Consider the following 19,538-nt stretch of genomic DNA (forward strand, 5'->3'; position numbering starts at 1 on the left):
GGCAGACTCCCAGTTGAGCAGGGAGCCCAAAGCAGGGACCCCGAGATCACGACTCAAGCCGAAGGCAGACACTTAACCAGCTGAGCCACCCAGGCACCCCAGTTTTTCACCTTTTTTCTACGAGTTATCTTCATATTCTTTATACCTTTTTTTGGTAAAAGTTTTTTTTTTTAATTTGAAGTTTCTATATTAGGGAAATTAGAGATCTTTTTTTTGTTGAGAGTTTTATTGAGGGGCACCTGGGTGGCTCAGTGGGTTGAGCCTCTGCCTTCGGCTCAGGTCCTGGTCTCAGGATCCTGGGATCGAGCCCCGCATCGGGCTCTGCTCATCAGGGAGCCTGCTTCCCCCTCTCTCTCTGTCTGTCTCTCTGCCTCCTTGTGGTCTCTCTCTGTGTGTCAAACAAATAAATAAAATTTCAAAAAAAATAAAAATAAAGTTTTTTTAAACTCTTAATCACCATCACCTATTTCACCCATTTCCCCCCCCCCATCTCTCCTCTGGTGACGTCATTTTGTTCTGAATAGTTACAAATCTGTTTCTCAGTTTGTTTTGCCTTTTTTTCCCTCTTTGCTCCTTTGTTTTGTTTCTTAAATTCCACATATGGGTGGAATCATGTGGTATTTGTCTTTCTCTATTTCACTCAGCATAATATCCTCGAGTTCCATCCGTGTCATTGCAAATGGCAAGATTCGTTTTTTTGATGACCGAGTAACATTCCATTTCGCGTATGGCTTATACTACCTCTTCTTTATTCACTCATCTCTTGGTGGACACGTGGGCTGCTTCCATAACTTAGCAGTTGTAAATAATGCTGCTGTAAAGGGAGGAGATGCGTGTACCCTTGGAATTCATGATTTTGTACTTCGGGGGCAAATACCTCGTGGTGCGATTACTAGATCATAGGGTAGCTCTATTTTTAATTTTTTTTAATTTATTTACTTGACAGAGACACAGCGAGAGAGGGAACACAAGCCTGGGTAGTGGGAGAGGGAGAAGCAGGCCTCCCGCAGAGCAGGGAGCCTGATGTGGGGCTTGACCCCAGAACCCTGGGATCGTGACCTGAGCTGAAGGCAGATGCTCAACTGACTAAGCCCCCCCAGGCACCCCAGCTTTTTTTTTTTTTTTAAGATAAGGGTCCAGTTTCTTTCTTTCTTTCTTTCTTTCTTTTAGGTTTTGTTCATTTGTTTGACAGCACAAGTAGGGAAGCAGCAGGGAGAGGGGGAGAGAAGCAGGCTCCCGCTGAGCAGGGAGCCCCATGGGGGACTCTGCCCCAGGACCTGGGATGGCGACCTGAGCCGAAGACAGGTGCCCTGTCTCTAACTTTTGAGGAACCTCCATACTGTTTTCCAGAGGGCTACAGCAGCCTGCATTCCTGCCAGTGTCGGAGGGCTCTCCTTTCTCTGCGTCCTAGCCAACGCCTGTCGTTTCCTGACTTGTTAATTTTAACCGTTCTGACCAGCGTGACATTGTGTCTCGTTGTGGTTTGGATTTGTGTTTCCCTGATGAGAAGTCCAGCATCTTTTCATGTGTCTCTTGGTCGTCTGGAGGTCTTGGGAGAAATGTCTGTTCATGTCTTCTGCCCATTTTTTAATTGGATTATTTGGTTTGGGGTGTTAAAGGAAATTTTTGTATATTTTGGGTACTAACCCTTTATCAGAGATGTCATTTGCAAATACCTTTTCCCACTGAATATGTTGCTTTTTATTTTTTTAGATTTTATTTATTTATTTGACAGAGATCACAAGCAGGCAGAGAGGCAGGCAGAGAGAGAGGAGGGGAAGGAGGCTCCCGCTGAGCTGAGAGCCCGACGTGGGGCTCGATCCCAGGACCCTGAGATCATGACCCGAGCTGAAGGCAGAGGCTTTAACCCACTGAGCCACCCAGGCGCCCCTAGTATGTTGCTTTTTAGTTTTGTTGATTATTTCCTTTGCTGAGCACAAGCTTTTTCTCTTAAGTCCCAATAGTTTATTTTTGCTTTTGTTTCCCTTGACTCAGGAGCCCCATCTAGAGAGATGTTGTTATGACTGACGTCAGAGAAGTCACCGCCTGTGCTCCCTTCTGAGATTTTTATCATTTCAGGCCTCGTATTTAGGTCTTTCATCCATTTTGCGTTTACTTGCGCGTGTGGTGTAAGAGCGTGGTCCAGTGTCATTCTTTTACGTGTCTCTGTGCGGTTTTCCCAGCACCGTTTGTTGAAGGGACAGCCCGTTTCCCATTGGATACTCATCCCTTTGTCGAACATTAACTGACCATGTGACTCTGGGTTTATTTCTGGGGTTTTTTATCCTATTTCCTTCATTTTTGTGTCTGTTTTTGTGCGTGGACCATAATGTTTTAATTACTGCTGCTTTGTGACTTGAGGCCTGGAGTTGCGACGCTTCCAGTTTTGTTTTTCCTTTTCAGGATTGCGTTGTCCATTCGAGGTCTTTGCGGCTCCCTGCGAGTTTCAGGAGTGTTTGTGCCAGTTCTGTGAACGATGCCGGTGTCGTTTTGAGAGGGCTTGTGTGGAACGTGTAGATTGCTTTGGGTGGTATAGACGTTCTCATGGTATTTTTCCTCCAACCCATGAGCACGGAATGTCCTTCCATTTCTCTGCAGCGTCCTGAGCGTCTTCCTCGGGTCCGTGTTTTCAGAGCACAGGTCTTTGACCTTTTTAGTTGAGTTTATTCCTAAGTATTTTATTGTTTTCGATACAATTGTAAATGGGACGGCTTTCTCAAGTTCACGTTCTGCAGCTTCATTATTAGTGTACACGAATGCGACAGGTTTTTCTACATCGATGTGTGTTCTGTGATTTTACTAAATTCATCGATCAGTTCTAGTAGTTTTTTGGTGGAGCCTTTAGGGTTTTCTAAGCGTATATTGTATCGTGTCATCCGCGCATGCTAACTTCTTCCTCACCAATCTGGATGCTGCTCGTTCTGCATCTTGCCTAACTGCTGTGGCTAGGACTTCCAGGACGCCATCAAATAAAAGTGGGAAGAGGGCACATCCCTGTCCTGTTGGGAAATGAGAGCTTTTTAAGGAATATTGTTGTATGAAAGTATTGTAGATGCTTCTCCCGAGATTATGTTCTGACTATTTTTTCAAGTTTTGTTTTATGTAGTGAAATGTGTCTATCTTTTCCTTGTGGGTTTTGGCCTCTAAGAATCCTTAGGCTTATTCCACTTCTTACACATATGCACTCAAGTTTTCTCTGAAAATTGTCTATTGACATTGAAATATTTAGTCTGCCTGAAATTTATATGCTATACAGACTGAGAGAGGGAACCAGACATTCCTCTCACAGGAGCTGACCAGTCATCCCACTTTTTTCCTTCTGACCAAGAGTGTCCCTTTATCATACACCAGAACCCCATCTGTATGGGGCCCTGTTGGTCCTCATGCCTGTGTGTCGGCCCTTGTGGCACTGTCTCATCCTTGGGTGGTAGGCGGGTTTCCCTCCTCGACGTGGATAGCATTCTCCCGCTCTCTGATTATTCTGGATGAACACTGGAGTCATTCTGTTGTTCCTCCTATTCAGCTCAGACTCTCTTTGGACAGCACTGACTTCGTGGGTCCATTTAGGCTGAGCAACCAATAGATCATGTACACATCTCCTAAGACAATTTATCCAATTATTTAAGCCCTCCTTTATGTTCTTTTTATAGCTCAATACCTTTATTTACATTCTATAAATTTTTTATTTCGAAGAACTTAAATGTCTATATTCCATTATCAATGTGACTTTGCTTTGTATTTTTTTCAAAGATTTATTTATTTATTTTAGAGAGAGAACGAGAGCATGAGCAGGAGGGGCAGAGGGAGAGCGGGAATCTCACGTAGGCGCCATGCCCAGTGTGGAGCCCAGTGGAGGGCTCAACCCTGTGACCCAGAGATCAGACCTGACCTGAAACCAAGAATCAGACACTCAACTTATGGCACCACTCAGTGCCCCCTAAATTTTTAAATTAATGTTTTTCTTCCTATGTAGGAAAGCTGCTGGGTTTTGTTATATAATTTGGTAGTTGGCAAACTTAGGGAGTTCAACTCCTTTTTAAAAGTGGTTGAGATGAGGGCGCCTGGGTGGCCCACTTGGTTAAGCAGCTGCCTTTGGCTCAGGTCATGATTCTAGGGTCCTGGGATCGAGCCCCGCATCGGGCTCCCTGCTCAGCGGGGGGCCTGCTTTTCTTTCTCCCTGCTTACTTGTGCTCTCTATCTTTCTGTCAAATAAATAAATAAATTCTTTTTTAAAAAAAATGGTTGAGGGGCGCCTGGGTGGCTCAGTCCGTTAAGCTTCTGCCTTCGGCTTACGTCCTGATCTCAGGGTCCTGGGATCGAGCCCCGCATCCGGCTCTCTGCTCAGCCGGGGGACTGCTTCCCCCCCCAACCCCGTCTGCCTCTCTGCCTGCTTGTGCTCTCTCTCTCTCTGTCAGATAAATAAATAAATTCTTTTTTTTTTTTAAATGATTGAAATGAGGAGCGCCTGGGTTAAGGTTAAGCCTCTGACTCTTGATTTTGGCTTAGGTCGAGATCTCAGGGATTGTGGGATCCGCAGCACGTCGGGCTCCTTGCTGGGTGTGGAGCCTGCTTGAACTTGTCTTTCTCCCTCTCCCATCCCCACCGCAGCCCCATGCGCACGTGCATTCTCTCTCTCAAAAGGAAAACTGGTTTGGGGCACCTAGGGGCTCGGTCGATTGAGCGTCCAACTCTTGGTTTTTGGCTCAGACCATGATCTCAGGTCGTGGGATCAAGCCCTGTGTTGGGCTCTGTGCTCAGCACCGAGTCTTCCTTCAGATTGTCCCTCCCTCTCCCTCCTGCTCACTTACTCTTTCTCTTTCCGATAAGTAAATAAATAAAATCTTTCACAAAAATGTTTGAGATGTGCTGTATTCTAGTTAGTAAATGGCACTTTAATGCTTAATACTATCTTTTTAAATCTTAAAAATAGTACATGTAGGGGCGCCTGGGTGGCTCAGTGGGTGAAGCCTCTGCCTTTGGCTCAGGCATGATCCCAGGGTCCTGGGATCGACCGTGTCAGGCTCTCTGCTCAGCGGGGAGCCTGCTTCTCTCTCTCTGCCTGCTTGTGATCTGTGTCTGTCAGATACATAAATAAAATGTCTTTTCAAAATAGTACATTTAAATAGCAAATTTTAGAATTGCATCATTCAAGATGATAGCATCAGTCCTGTGTTGGCTGTTTTAATTTAAACGTATTAAAAGCAAATAAAATTTACGATTGCTCAGCTTACCACCCACATGTTAAGTGCTAAGTGCAGCTGCTGGCTCCCAACTCAGGCAGCACAAACATAAAATGTCTCTGTCGTTGCAGGAAGTGTTAGTAGGTTGCTCCGGCCTACAGTGCTACAAAAGAAGAGAAAGAAACCGCACGTACTCCAGCTGTCCTTCATTTCCTCAGGCCCGGAGCTTTCCGTGGTTTCTGTTCTCAGCCTTTGGGTGGATTCGGAGGCACTTGGGCAGTACGCTCAGACCTTTGCCTGCTTTGTCAGCATGAGGGAGTGCGCGCTGGTTTCGTGAAGGGTGTGGGATTCCATGCTTATTTTATACACAGCTTTACTGTGGTGAGATACACGCAACATGAAATTTACCACTTTAACCATTTTTGCTCTACAGCCCAGTGACAAGTACATACCCATTAGCATCATTTTCACAATCTTACCATCATTCCTAAAACAATAATTCACTGTTCTACTTTCTTTCTCTATGAATTTGACTCTTCTAGTATCTCACGCACATGGAATCATGCAATATTTGTCCTTTTGTATTTGCGTTATTGGACTTGGCGTAGTGTTTTCAAGGTTTATCTATGCAACCTGTATCAGAATCGTATTCCTCTTTATGGCTGAGGAATACTCCGTTGTATGTATAGACTCCACTTAGTACAGTCGTCTGCTGACGAACACTTGGGCTGTTTCTGCCTTTTGGTTATTGCTCATGGTGCCGTTCTCAGCAGGTGTCTCCGAGTCCCTGTTGTCTGTTGCGGATGTGCCTTGCAGTGGGATTACGGAGGTCGTGGTCGTTCTGCGTTTAGCTCTTCGAGGAACCAGCAAACTTTTCCATAGTAGCTGCACCATCTTCTATTCCCTCCAGCAATGCACAGGGATTCCAGTTTTTCTACATCTTGGCCAACACAAGTTACTTTCTTTTTTTTTGAGAGTAGCCGTCCTAGTGGGTACGGAGTGGTGTTTTGCTATGGGTTTGATTTACCTTCCCTTAATAATCAGTTGAACATCTTTTCTTGTGCTTGGTCATTTATAAACCTTATTTGGAGAAATGCCTATTTAAGTTCTCTGTCCATATTTTCATTGTCTTGTTTATTTTCTTCTTGACTTACAGAAATTATATATTCTGGATATTGATCTTTTATCAGATATGTGGTCTACAAGCATTCCTGCTGTGCTGTGGGTTATCTTTTCAGCTTCTCTTGATCGTTTTCTTCAGTACACAGACGTTTTAAATTTTGGTGAAGTAGAATTTATCCTTTTTTTAGTTGACTGTGCTTTTGATATCACAATGAAAAAGTCATTGATTAATCCAAGATCATGAAGATTTTCACCTTTGCTTGCCTCTAAAAGTTTAATAGTTCTAGCTCTTAGATGTAAGTCTGATCCTCCTTGTGTTAAGTTTTTAATATGGTGTTGGGTAAGGGTTTGCCTTCGTTCATTTGCGCGTTGGTGTCATTTTCTCAGCACCATTTTCTTTTTAAGATTTTATTTATTTATTTGACAGTCAGAGATCACAAGCAGGCAGAGAGGCAGGCAGAGAGAGAGGGGGAAGCAGGTTCCCCGCTGAGCAGAGAGCCCGACACGGGGCTCGATCCCAGGACCTGGGATCATGACCTGAGCCGAAGGCAGAGGCTTTAACCCACTGAGCCACCCAGGCGCCCCTCAGCACCATTTTTCGAGAGGACTGCACAGTCGGGAATACCTTTTCTCCTTTGAGTGATCTCGGCACCCTGGTTGAAGATCGCTTGCCCATATTCTTTACCATAGGTCTTACGTTTGTCTTTATGGCACGACCACGCTCTTGATTACTGTAGCTTTATAGGACTTTGTTCTCCTTTTCAAGACTGTTTTTGCTGTTCAGGGTCCCTTGAGAGTCCACGTGAACTTTAGAATACCATTGAAAATGTTACTGGGATTTCGAGAGGGATTACATTGAATCTGTACGTCACATTGGAGAGTATTGATATCTTAATATTAGGTCTTCTAGTCCATGAATGCTTTGTCCATCTGTGTCTTCTTTTTAACTTCTCTCAGCCACATTTTGTAGTTTTTAGTGTATGTATTTCATCTTTTTGCTTAACTTTATTCCTAAGTGTTTTATTATTTTTTGATGGTATTGTAAAGGGAATTGTTTTCCAAATTTCTGTTTTTGTCTCGTTCATTGTGAGTGTGTATATATGAGATTGATTTTTCTATATTGATCTTGTATTCTACAAGTTTGCCGAATTTATTAGCTGAAATTTTAAAAATTCACAGATTTTTATGGAATATTTAGCAGTTTCTACATATAAAATCGTACCATTGCAAACAAATATTTTGACTTTTTCTTTCTAGTTTAGGTGCCTTTTATTTTTTTCTTGTCCAGTTTCTCTGGTTAGGGCCTGAATACTATTTTTTTTAAGATTTTTTTTTAAATTTATTTGACAGAGAGAGAGAGATTACAAGCAGGCAGAGAGGCAGGCGGAGAGAGAGAGGAAGGGAAGCAGGCTCCCTGCTGAGCAGAGAGCCCGATGCGGGGCTCGATCCCAGGACCCTGAGATCATGACCTGAGCCGAAGGCAGTGGCTTAACCCACTGAGCCACCCAGGTGCCCCCTGAATACTATTTTTGAACAAATGTAGCAAAGTTTCCTTGCCTAGTTCCTTATCCTAACAGAAAACCTTTCAATTTTTCCATCATCGAATGTGAGGTCCGGCGTGCGTTTTTCCTGTGTGCACTTGATCGTGTTGAGGAAATCTTCAGATTTGGAGTTGGAGCGCTCTCATGAAAGGGTGTTGTTTTCTCACGTTTTCTCTGCGTCAGCGGAGAATTTTGTGTATTTTTTCCCTTTGTTTTAGCAACGAGTGGTGTATTATACTGATGAGTTTTCATGTGTGAAACGTCTTTGTGTTCCGGATAAACTGGCCTTGGTTGCACTGTGGTACCCTATTAATACACTCTCGCGTTTGGTTTCCTAGTATTCTGTTGAGGATTTTTAATATCGGTCTTCATGAGATACCTTCCTGTAGTCTGCTTCTCTTACAGGCCTTTTCTTGTGGTTTGAGTAGCAGGGTGTCTTACAGGTGGAGGCCGTCTCTGATAAGTGGGAAGACGACAGCAAGAGCCAGGGCAGCGGGCTGTCGCACTCCAGCCCCCGGGTGCTGATCGGCTGTGTGACTTCGCTGACGGAGGGTGCGGGCTACATCAGTCAGACCACGTACTTCTCTCTGGAGAGCGTTTGCGAAGGTATGTCAGATGGGTTTCTGCTCACTTTTGAGATGAAGTTTTCTGTGGGTTTTTTTTTAGTTTTATGAATTAGCTTTGAGATGGTTACATACATGAAAGTGTCAAATTTGAGCGAGCTTTGTTTTTGGAGTGGTTTTTGGACGAGAATGCCTTCGCCAGGAGCTGGCTCCCAGCGGCATAGATGGTGTAGGCTGCTGTGATGGGTTTTGTGCCGTTTGTTGAATGGAGTCACTCATTTCTGGGTAATTGTTCCTTTCAAGTAAGTATCGTTACTAATCTAAGTCAACAGCGTCATAGATGTACAAGGCACCTGCTGTTTTTACGGTACTTCGAACGTTTTAAAATAGGACTTGGGGATAGCTTTGTTCTTCCCACAAATGTATATCCGTTTTTAATTGCATTTGTTTTTAACTATCAAATTTGTTTTTACGTGTAAATATATAATTTGTTAATGCCATTCTTGAGTTTAACAACCGTTGACTGCGTACTGCTGTCTACAGTGATGGGTCGGGAGTAACACAGTAGGGAAGCAAGATGAGGAAGACCTTAGACCTTCCTCCCAAGGAGAAACAGACCTGTACATGCCTTGGAATTGGGCGAGATTGGAAAACCGCACGGGCAGGGTGGTTTCCGCGCTGAACTCCAGCTGCTCACCCTGCCGGCCACACGTTGAGAGAGGGAGAGCCATAGTTCTCTCCCACCTCAGCTGCCCGGGAGCCCAGTGCAGGAGGTCGATGAGCTCAGCCCGCCCTGGCCGCTTGCTGTTCTACTTTTCTTAGGTGTAAAAGCCGTGATTCTGACCTTGGTTGCTAACCCTGGAAGCCTCCGAAATGAAATTGACAGATGGCTGGGGGTTTTAAATCTCTGTTCTGCCAGAAAACTCTCAATTCTGGCAAAATCGATCCTGCAATTGCTCGGTCCCTGTAACTATGCGACAGGAGGCCACTCCCACACAGGGACACAGTTCATGCCGCAGATACTGCTGGAAGGTGCTGAAGTAGTTGACCATGAGGACTGGTACCTGAAGCACGGGTCGAGGCATTTTGTTAGGACTTTCTGAAGTCTTCTTGAGCTGTGAAAGTCAGGCTCGGAGAGACAAACAGCTGACGGCCTGACCTCCACAGCAAAATGGACATCCTTGGAAGAGAAATCACAATGTGAAAAAAGATCATGGGTGTCCAAAATAACGGTCTCAGGCCTTTTCTGGAAAAGGCCAGAGAGTAAAGCTTGTGGGCCGCGTGGTCCCTTGCAGCTCCTTACCTCGAGGTTGATGGTAGCGTGAACACAGGCCCGTAGGCAGCACCGGAGCAGAAAGGTGCAGCGCGTTCCTGTCAAACTGTATTTGCAAAGACAGGTGGCAGGATTCCATTGCACATCCCTGATCGGAAAGTGGGAGGAGGAGGAATTGGGCTAGATGTTTCATTTACTTAAGGGAGAGTCAGAATATACCGGTGCTTTTTTGGCATTCATTCAGCAAATATTGGAAGGGCTTACGTTGGGCCCGGCACAGTTTTGTAGAATGTGCTCTAATGGAAGGGAGAATAGACAGGACACGGTTTTCTGCTCTGTAGGAACTGGGTGACTGTGGTAGGGCAGGAGGTGGACCAGCTTAGGATTCCTCTGGGGCTCGTAAGGCCCAGCGTCCCTGTGTGCAGAGCAGACCCAGGGCTCTGTGAGGAGGGGCCAGGTGAAGCTCAGGTTGGGTTCAGACCCTTCCAAAGTAACCTGAGAGAGTCTTCAGCTGTGCGCAGCGTGCGTGGGAGTTGAGCAAGGTCCGGTGCTTCAGGAAGGGGTGTCACTGGGGACAGGTGTGAGCCCGATGAATACTGAAGAGTGTGAAGGTGGGAGGTAAGGTGTCAGGGTCACAGAGTCCCCTCAGTCTCAGACTGTAAAGGCAGTGGTGGCCATCAGCCCAGTTTTGTGGATGACTCTTCATCCGCATGGTGGATGACTCGGCCCACAAATCACACGCATGGGAATTCTTTTTCTGTTTTTAAGTTTTTGTTTTGGTTTGGTTTTTCTAAGAGAATGCTACCCCCAGCCCCCAGCATGGGGCTTGAGCTCACAACCCCAAAATGAAGAGGTACATATTGTACCCACTGAGCCAGCCAGTGCCCTCCTCCCTATTCATGGGAATTCTTAACATGGGGAGAAGCGCCCAATCTGTTTTACACACGAATATCCAGTTACTCCTTAACCCTTTTGCCCAAGGCTGTTAAAATGGAATTGGGCATTCAGCCTAAAGCAGCTTTCTTGTGCTCTGCGCGGTGACGTTTGAGGCTGGCCATTCCGTTTTGGTGACCGCTGTGTGAATTGTGGAATGTGTTCAGCAGCATCTCTGACCTCTACCCACTAGATGCCAGTTACTGCCATCCTAGCCCCCAGTTTTGAGAACCTCAAATGTCTGTGGACGTGGCTGGGAGACAGAATGTCCCTGGGTAGGAGTCACCTAAGAGCGGGATCTAGAGTCCCGACTGCGCGACAGACCCACTTCTTTCATCTTTCTTCGCAGGGCAAGCAGTGGGTAGCCCTGTGACATCTGCGTATCCACGTAACCGGTGTGACCCGAGCTCCCAGCCCGGGTCACAAGTCAGGTTATCTTTTTCTTGTCAAATTAAACTGGTTTATGGACCCATTTGTGAGATAAAGAACAAGTGCCATGGGTCCTTCCTGAGCCCTTTCACCAGGCCCAGGAACCGGTGCCGCACACAGGACAGGGCGCCGTGCCGTGCGTGGGGCTGGGCCTTAGTGACCAGTGCACCTCTTCAGGCCCTGCTTTTCATCTGCCTGCGTCCCTGAGGGCCTGAGATTTTCTCTCTGAAAACCTCGACCCAGCAGCTGGCCCAGCCCTCTGAACACCCTCTCCTGCGGCCGGAGTTCTTCAGCCTCTGGTGCCCTTCTGTATCCTCCCTGTTCTGCCTGCCCAGTAGGGACCGCCCAGCCGTGCCCTCTGGCTCTGGGTTGGGATTAGCCTAAGGAGAGCTCCCAGCGACTGGCAGAAGGCAGGGGAGAGAGGTTAGGATCCCACCCCCACCTCATGTTCTGACAGTGGCTCTCTCCTCTCCCATGGCCGGAGTCATAGCCGCGGGGATCACGTCACTTCGTGTCCACACTGGTACACACTGAGAAGTGGGAAGAGGTGTGAAAAGGAATTAAATCATTTTTTGGATACTTGCATATTGATGAGCAGACGGATTTTACTACACTGGCGGACCTTTCAAGTAGCATTATTCAGAAACTGCAGAAGTTTCTTTAGAAAAAGAATACTTGGGCCTATTAAAATCACTTAATATTATTCAGTCGTCATATTCTTGACACATAATAACGTTGTAATTTTTCACCGTTTCTAACACCACGTCACTAATATTAAAATCATACACTGGGCGCATAGGTGGCTCAGTTGGTTAAGCGTCTGACTCTTGACTTCAGCTCAGTTCATGATCTCAGGGTCGTGAGATCCGGCCCCCTTAACTGGGCTCCACACTTGGCTCAGCGGAAGTCTGGTTGAGATCTTCTCTCTCCCTTTCCCTCTGCTCCCAAGTCTCCGCCCCACCATGTGCACACGTTCTCTCTCTCTCTCTCAAACCAGTAAATAAAATCTTAATATTTAAAAAGGAAAAAATTAATAAAATTAGAAACATAAATTTTTTAGTATCTAATTTCATTTTTTTATTCAGTGGTTTGGAATCTTCAAACTGCATTTTATGGTTGATAAACTTGAAACTGAAGCCTTTGACTGGCTTTCCCTATAGGCTATAACACTTTTAATTGAGAAAATATTAGTAAGCTCAGAGCAAATTCGACAAAATCCTTAAGTCTGGTATTTTTCTTCTTTTTTTAAAAATTTATTTATTTGACAGAGAGAGAGAGATAGGGAGAGAGGGAAGACAAGCAGGGGGAGTGGGAGAAGAAGAAGCAGGCTCCTGCCGAGCAGGGAACCCGAGGCAAGGCCCGATGCCAGGACCCTGGGATCATGATCCGAGCCGAAGGCAGGCGCTCAACGACTGAGCCACCCAGGCGGCCCACGTCTGGTATTTTTCTTTTTTTTTTTTTTTTTTTAAGATTTTATTTATTTATTTGACAGAGAGAAATCACAAGTAGGCAGAGAGGCAGGCAGAGAGAGAGGAGGAAGCAGGCTCCCTGCTGAGCAGAAAGCCCGATGCGGGGCTCGAACCCAGGACCTGGGATCATGACCTGAGCCGAAGGCAGCGGCTTAACCCACTGAGCCACCCAGGCGCCCCTACGTCTGGTATTTTTCTATTGAGACTTGTTGACTATGTCAGCCGAGATGTTTTTTTACAGGGCCTGTTTGTTTGCCTCTATGAGTGCCGAGGTGATCAAATGCTCTCCTAAATTAAAACTCATCAGATGAGTTGTCTCTAAGATTTTTTTGAGTGTCAAATCAAATGTGGATGCTGTAAATTGGTACATCCTGTCCATTTCCGCATCCCATGACAGAGTATCTGTTTACCCAGTTAAACATCAGAGCGTTTTTGGAAGACTTGGCACAGGCTGGGATAGTGTGGAATCCCATCGTACGACTTCAGCTTTACGCCGCAGGTGCCAGGCAGGCTCCGGGGGCCTCGTGGCTTCGTTCCCTCTGCTGCTTTCGTAGGAAGGAGCATCGCTGTCTTCTGTTTACAAGCTGTATTTTCAATAACTGCAATTTATTTTCTTTTTTAAAGATTTTTTTTTGAGAGAGAGGTGCAGAGGCAGAGGAAGAAACAGGCTCCCCACTAAGCAGGAAGCCCAACTCGGGGCTCAGTCCCAGGACCCCGAGATCATGACCTAAGCTGAAGGCAGATGCTTAACCAGCTGAGCCGCCCAGATGTCCCTGATTCCATGATTCTGATGGGGAGAAAAAATCACACTGTTATTTGAATTTGTTTTGCTGGTTTTTTTCTCTTCAAGATAACTGTTTATAAAACTAGCACATTGCTTCCTTTTTCACGTGTGTCTGAAGAGATTTGGAATAAAAAATTAGTGGAATTATGTTAAATATTTGATAAATAAAGTCTTGATTTTTAAGTCCACGTAAAAGTATGTCCTAACCCGTAACATTGTGCTTCCGGGCCTGTCCTCGGTACCACTGTGGCCCGCGCTGATCGGTGCCTGTCAGGAGACGTTTGGGCTCTCCGGTGTTTATCACCAGCTTTCTCGAGAAACAAATTCAGTTTTAAATTGTGCACTTTCAGTTTTTGTTTGTGTGTTTTTTAATTTTTACTTTTTTAGAGAGAGTGCACATGTACTACAGTGGGGAGGGGCAGAGGGAAAGGGAGACTCCCGGGCAGACTCCCCGCTGAGCACAGAGCCCTGCGCAGCGGCTCCATCCCACAACCCTGAGACTGTGACCTGAGCCGAGATCCAGAGTCAGACACTTCCCTGCTGGAGCCACTCGGGTGTCCCTGTGCATCTATCCCTTGAACTGATGGCTGTCCAAAGTACTGCAAAACCTGTTGTAGCTTCACACCGTGCGCCATAACAGACCCTCAGACGGTTAAGCCACAGCATGTCCTTGAGCCTGCAGTTGCCCAGCATTCCCGCCCGCCAGCCAGTGGCAGCCCAGGGCACCTTGCCTCCTGCAGGCCGCAGCACAGCTGCCTGGCCACCCCCGGACACCCCAGGATCTGGCAGGGGCACTGAGTGCTCCCCGCCCCCACCGCCAGAGCTGGCATAGACACCCCAACTCTCAGGTCTGAGCGCACAGCCCTTTGTCACCTGCGGGGTGGGGTGGGGGGCGTTCACACTGCTTCTGGGAAGAGCTGACAGAGAGCAGTGGCCCGTGTTAGAGAGACTGTTGGCCGCCTTGAGCCGCACTCCCTAGAGGCTGGAGGTGGAAGAGATGTGCTATTGAGCCTATTTTGTTGCAATTAGGAATAACACATAGGAAAACATGGGGAATATTGGAAACCACACGGGATCCCGAAACTGCACGAGCCAGGTGTTTGACCATGTGAGCCACAAACCTCTCTGGGCTCCCTGCCTTGGCCCTCGTAGGCTGGAGAGGGTAAGACTGCAGAAAGGCAAGTCTGTAGCATCCACTGCTCCGATTAATTGGGGAAACCCAGAAGAGAAACTAAGGTTGAAAACAGGTTTCTTGGGTAGAAGAGAAATGGTTTCAGTGTATCATAACCTCAGAATGACTTGTATACTTCGGTATGACCCACATTACCAAGTAAGCACCATGGTTTCCCTGCTTGGAGGTTTCCAGCCCTGCAAGGGAGACTGGGTGGAGGCGGAGTACTGGATCCGGCCGGGCACGTGGAACAGCGAGGCCATCTCCGTGAAGCCGCTGAGGTACAAGCGCGTGGACAGGGTAGGTGCCAGCCCTCGCCTATCCTTATTACCTTCCTGTCTTTTCCGGCCCAGGCTTCTCCTGGGTGCGTCGGGAAGTCAAGCTGTTACCTTGCTGAGAATGCGGATTTCCTTAAGGAGATCACTGGAGATCACCTGGCCTGCTCCTACGATGAAATTCTGTTTCTGTAGTTTACGCAGAAGGTGCAAACGTTCTACTTGCTGGGAGCGAGACGGTGGGTGAAGGACCGGAGCTTGCCCGTAGAGGCCGGCATGCTCTGGCACTGGACACGAGTTTTCAGGGGTGCAGGTGACAGCGCGTGCTGGGCTGGGGCGGAGACATGGGGAGTGAGCACCGGCCACCCAACACACTCTTGACTGCACAACCTCAGCCTTGGCTCTGAGGCCCTCACACATTCATGAAATCTTCAGGGCTTTGCTCCTCCAAGACCAGGGTCCCCACTCCCCCCAGAGGCTGGACTTTGTCTGCAGTGGGGCCCAGGTGAGGTGTTGCCAAACAGCGCACCAGGTGTGTGTTTCTGGTTCTGGAGGCCAACCCGAGACAGGCTGGTTTGGAGAGGCAGGCCCTGGTGTGGCACGTGTTCCCACAGTCCTGAATTACTGTGTTCGCAGGTCTGCATTTCTAGCCTCTGCGGTAGAAACGGGGTGATAGATGACAGCATCTTTTTCACCTTGGACTCCCTGAGACTTGCCGAGGGATACGTGCCTCGAAGACATGACATGGTCAGTGCTGTGGTGGTGGAGAGCAGCCAGTCATGCTATGTCTGGAGAGCCCTGTGCATGACCCCCGTGAAAAGACGGTAACGAGGAAACAGCTTTCTTCTTTGGGGAGGCCCAGTTGAAGTGTATTTTAAGAGTTGCTTTAATAAGCCCAGGTAATAGCCTGTCCAAATCCTGAGCTGTGTGGTTAAAGGGGGAAAGTATCTTCTGGAAGGTTTTCAGCGGTCTCTGTGGTTGGCTACAGTTGAGGTTAACAGCTCCTTCTTAATCCTTAATCTCGCGTCGGCGGTGTTCACGGCGGTTTCATAGCTCTTGTTCTTTCACGTGTTGGTACTTTTTAGAACATGTGGGACATAGTAGGTTCTTAATTTTTCTTAAGATTTATTTATTCATTTGTGGGGGCAGAGGGAGAAGGAAGGAGTCCCAAGAAGAGACCACACAGAGCGCAGAGCCTGACGCAAGGCTCAGTCTCATGACCCTGAGATCAGGACCTGAGCCAAAACCAAGAGTCAGACGTTTAATGGACTGAGCCACCCAGGGGCCCCTTAGAATTACTGAATGTCTCGTGTCTGTGTTCGTTCTGTGCCCCTTGTCCCACGTGATTATGAAGCACCGCGAGGCCCTCTCCGAGCCTTCAGTGTAATGGCTGCCGTGACCTGCCTCCTGCTCCCTTTCTTTGGCTGCTTTTCCTCCCTAGCACTCACCTCCAGTGAGCTTACTGTACGTTCTCCTGAGTTTCTCCCTGTATCAGCGGACCTCCTAGAGTGCAGGTTCTGTGCAGGAAGGAGGTCGCGTCCTGTTTCCTGCTACACGTTGAGTACTTGCCTCCATGCCTTTCTTTGGGCACCTCGGGGTGTGCGTGTGGGATCCGTCGGGGGCAGTGCAGTGGGGAGCGCCATTGGTTTACAGACAGGGAGACTCTAGAAGATGGACCACCTGGCTCAAGGCTGTGGAAGTGTGTGGGTGGGGAGCCGTGCCCTTCTCCTGTCCAGCAGACGCTGTCGTCCTTGGCCACTCAGTGCCTAGTTGCCCTGCCCCCACAGGACCCTGCTCCGCTCTTGGAGGATGACTCCGGCCCATCTGTGGGGCGGTAAAGCCAGACACATTGCCCTTACGTCCTCTCGTCACCCATGAGGGCCTGGCGGGCACAGGAGGTCTGCTTTTAGCTCCGTGGAAAGGACTCGGCGTAAGCATGAGACACGACAGGAACCCATTGCCCTGGGTCTGTGCCGGATGAGTAGTGTGGCTCCTCCCTGTGTGCGAATGAGGCTCTCGGGCTTCCCCACTGGTTCTGCTGTCATCTTGGTAGTGAGCAGCCAGGAGCCCTGGGGCAGAAACTGGGAGGCCCGCTTCCCACATTAGGCATCATAGCCACTTGGAGGCAGATGCCCAGTTTAAGGAAACGCCTATGCCATAAAAATGTGTGTTTCCTTGACTCTTCATTTGAGGCCAGAAGTGCTTGAAAAATGACACTGCGGTTACTGGGGCTCCTGACCGCACGGGCACAGGAGGATGGCGCCCAGTCCTGCCCTCACTGACCATCAGAGAGAAAGCAGTTGCCGTCTCGGGCTTCAGGGCCACGTGTGTTCGTTGGACTGACTTACATTTGTCTCCAGTTCTAGATCCTTACTGTCTAGTCTGTTGCGGTTTCGTGTGAGCACTTTTCAGCCCGCTGTGCGGCATTTCGGCGTGCACGCTGTTGGAGAGGAGCGGTGGCTTAGGGCAGGTGGGGACGGGCGTCAGCTGAATGGCTGGGAGCACAACCGAAGGGTTCCCTGGCTGTGGGTGGTCAGTGTCTGGGGAGCCTCCTCAGGTGGCCCCTGGGCTGATGTAGGTCTGGGGGGCGCTGGCTGTCCGTGGGGAGGGGTCACTCTCTGGCCCCAGCACTGCGTGAAGTTTCTCCCTTGACTGCCTCCGTAGTCGTCTTCACAGGCAAGGGAGGTTTTTCCACCTGCGTCCCTGGACGCTGGCTGTGAGCCAAGCCCAAACCCTGTGATCTCAGAATTCCCTCGTAACCTCCTAGTCAGCGTAGCGGATTAGAAGGCGAGTGGTCGACAAAGGGAATGTGCTGGGTCCGGGGAGCTCCCAGCCTGTGAGCGGTCGGTTCCCGTTTCCTGAATTTACAGTGGGGATGAGCGTGCCGCCCTTAAGCAGGAGGGCAGTCGGTGCCCTGTGTGCCGGCCCTGCGCCAGCCCCGGGGGCACTGCCACGCTTCTGCCCTGGGAGAGCCCATGTGCTGTCACCTCACTCGGGCTTCCGGACCCCTGAGGGGCGGCTCCTGGCAACGGCGTGGGGCAGTGAGGCTCTGTGTGGGTTCTGTCCACGAGCTGGTCCCGAGGCCCCGGTATCAGCCCTGTGTGTACGATCCTCTCGACCCGCTGTGTGGGTGCCCAGTTGAGTGTTGCAAAAGGCACCAGTTACTGAGCACAAAGCGGAGCTCCCACTCTCCTCCTGACCCGCCCACCTGTGTTTGCTGGGTGGCTGGAGCCGGAGACCTTCCAGTCGTTCCCGACCCTCCTGTGCTCGTGCTTCTCGGTCCTCCGTTCGCGGCTGTCCCAGCGGTTCAGACTCTGCTTCCGCGGCGCCTGGGTCTGGGGTGAGGGCGACGCGAGGCCGTGTGAGCTGTGGGAGGCGTGAGAGGGGTTGGCTGCTGCTGTCCGCACGCGTGCACTGTGGGTGGGAAGAGAAAGGAAGGGTTGGGGGTGACATGGCAGGGAGGAATGTGTGGACGGGAGGAGTTCGAGGGCCAGGAGCTGGCTGAGGAGGGGGTGCCAGTGTGGTCGAGAATGTCACTGAGGGTGTGGCCGGGGCCCCACTGTCTAGATGAGCACTGTGGGAGCACAGTGAGAAGAAGGAAGCCGCCTGCTTCCCACCAGCGTCCACAGAGTGCAGGGGATCGGGGTCCATGAAGGGAGGGTGCCTCCCCTCACCCCTCCTGGCAGCCTGAAGAGAAGAGGATCGAACACTCTCTCCCCCAGCATGTTCCCAGAATCAGGAACTCCTTCAAGATATTCCCACCGTGTCGCTCCCTTTATCTAGACCTTTGAGAATTTGTAATTTTCTTCTTCAAGGTGTTTTGCTGTCATTCTCCAAAATTCTTTGTAGGAGCTCTGTATGTGGTTTGTGGCCGTACGTCCCTGGGGGATGGACAGTCCGTCCCTCATGTCGCTGCTGGCCTGGTGCTGGGGTGCGGCGCGGCTGAAAGGAATGTGGCTGGGAGGCGGTGGTAGAGCTTCTGGGTGTCTGCTCCCGTGATGCTGTTCTTGGGGTGCTCTCTACAGGGACCCTGCTGCCTTTGAAGGGGCTACCGATGAGTTCTGTGGAGCCCTTTTACTGAAGAACAAAGGTGGTATTGACGTCACGAGGATGACAAATTTTGGAACATTAAAGGAAGGAGAAAGTAAAAGTCTGGTGATCTGGATAGAGTAAGTCTGTCACTTAAGTAAAGTCACGTCGGGGCCCCTGGGTGGCTCAGTGGGTTAAGCCTCTGCCTTCGGCTCAGGTCAGGATCTCAGGGTCCTGGGATCAAGCCCCGCGTCGGGCTCTCTGCTCAGCGGGGAGCCTGCTTCCCCTCTCTCTCTCTGCCTACTTGCATACTACTGTCTGTCAAATAAATAAATAAAACCTTTAAAAAAAAAAAAAAAAGGAATTTCTGTAGAACCAACTTTATTTTGGCTGTTTATTTTTTCCTTCATGGAGATCTCTCAGAAGTTTTTCACCCTAAAATATCCTTTTTACTTCTATTCATAAAGCTATTTGCAGGGACGCCTGGGTGGCTCAGTTGGTTAAGCAGCTGCCTTCAGCTCAGGTCATGATCCCAGCGTCCTGGGATCGAGTCCCACATCGGGCTCCTTGCTTGGCAGGGAGCCTGCTTCTCCCTCTGCCTCTGCCTGCCACTCTGTCTGCCTGTGCTCACTCTCGCTTCTCTCTCTAGGACAAATAAATAAAATCTTTAAAAAAAAAAAAAGCTATTTGCAGTCACTTTTCGCCCAGAGTGAATTATGTGTTTTATGGCAGCTGACTATTTTAGCTTCAGGAATCTTGTCTGTATTCA

At 48.8% G+C, this 19,538-nt stretch overlaps 1 protein-coding gene across 2 annotated transcripts in view; it reads left to right on the forward strand.

Moving 5' to 3' along the window:
* MOV10L1 (Mov10 like RISC complex RNA helicase 1) overlaps window positions 1-19,538 on the forward strand; it is a 65,447-nt gene that overhangs the window by 2,483 nt on the left and 43,426 nt on the right. For both annotated transcript variants that reach the window (XM_047742987.1, XM_047742988.1), the window contains exons 3-6: window positions 8,287-8,449; window positions 14,653-14,765; window positions 15,377-15,564; window positions 18,766-18,909. In XM_047742987.1, the coding sequence (XP_047598943.1) occupies window positions 8,287-8,449; window positions 14,653-14,765; window positions 15,377-15,564; window positions 18,766-18,909 (608 nt within the window). The remainder of the gene's footprint in view (window positions 1-8,286; window positions 8,450-14,652; window positions 14,766-15,376; window positions 15,565-18,765; window positions 18,910-19,538) is intronic.

This window comes from Lutra lutra, chromosome 8 (genome assembly GCF_902655055.1).
Source record: "Lutra lutra chromosome 8, mLutLut1.2, whole genome shotgun sequence".
Classification (NCBI taxonomy): domain Eukaryota; kingdom Metazoa; phylum Chordata; class Mammalia; order Carnivora; family Mustelidae; genus Lutra; species Lutra lutra.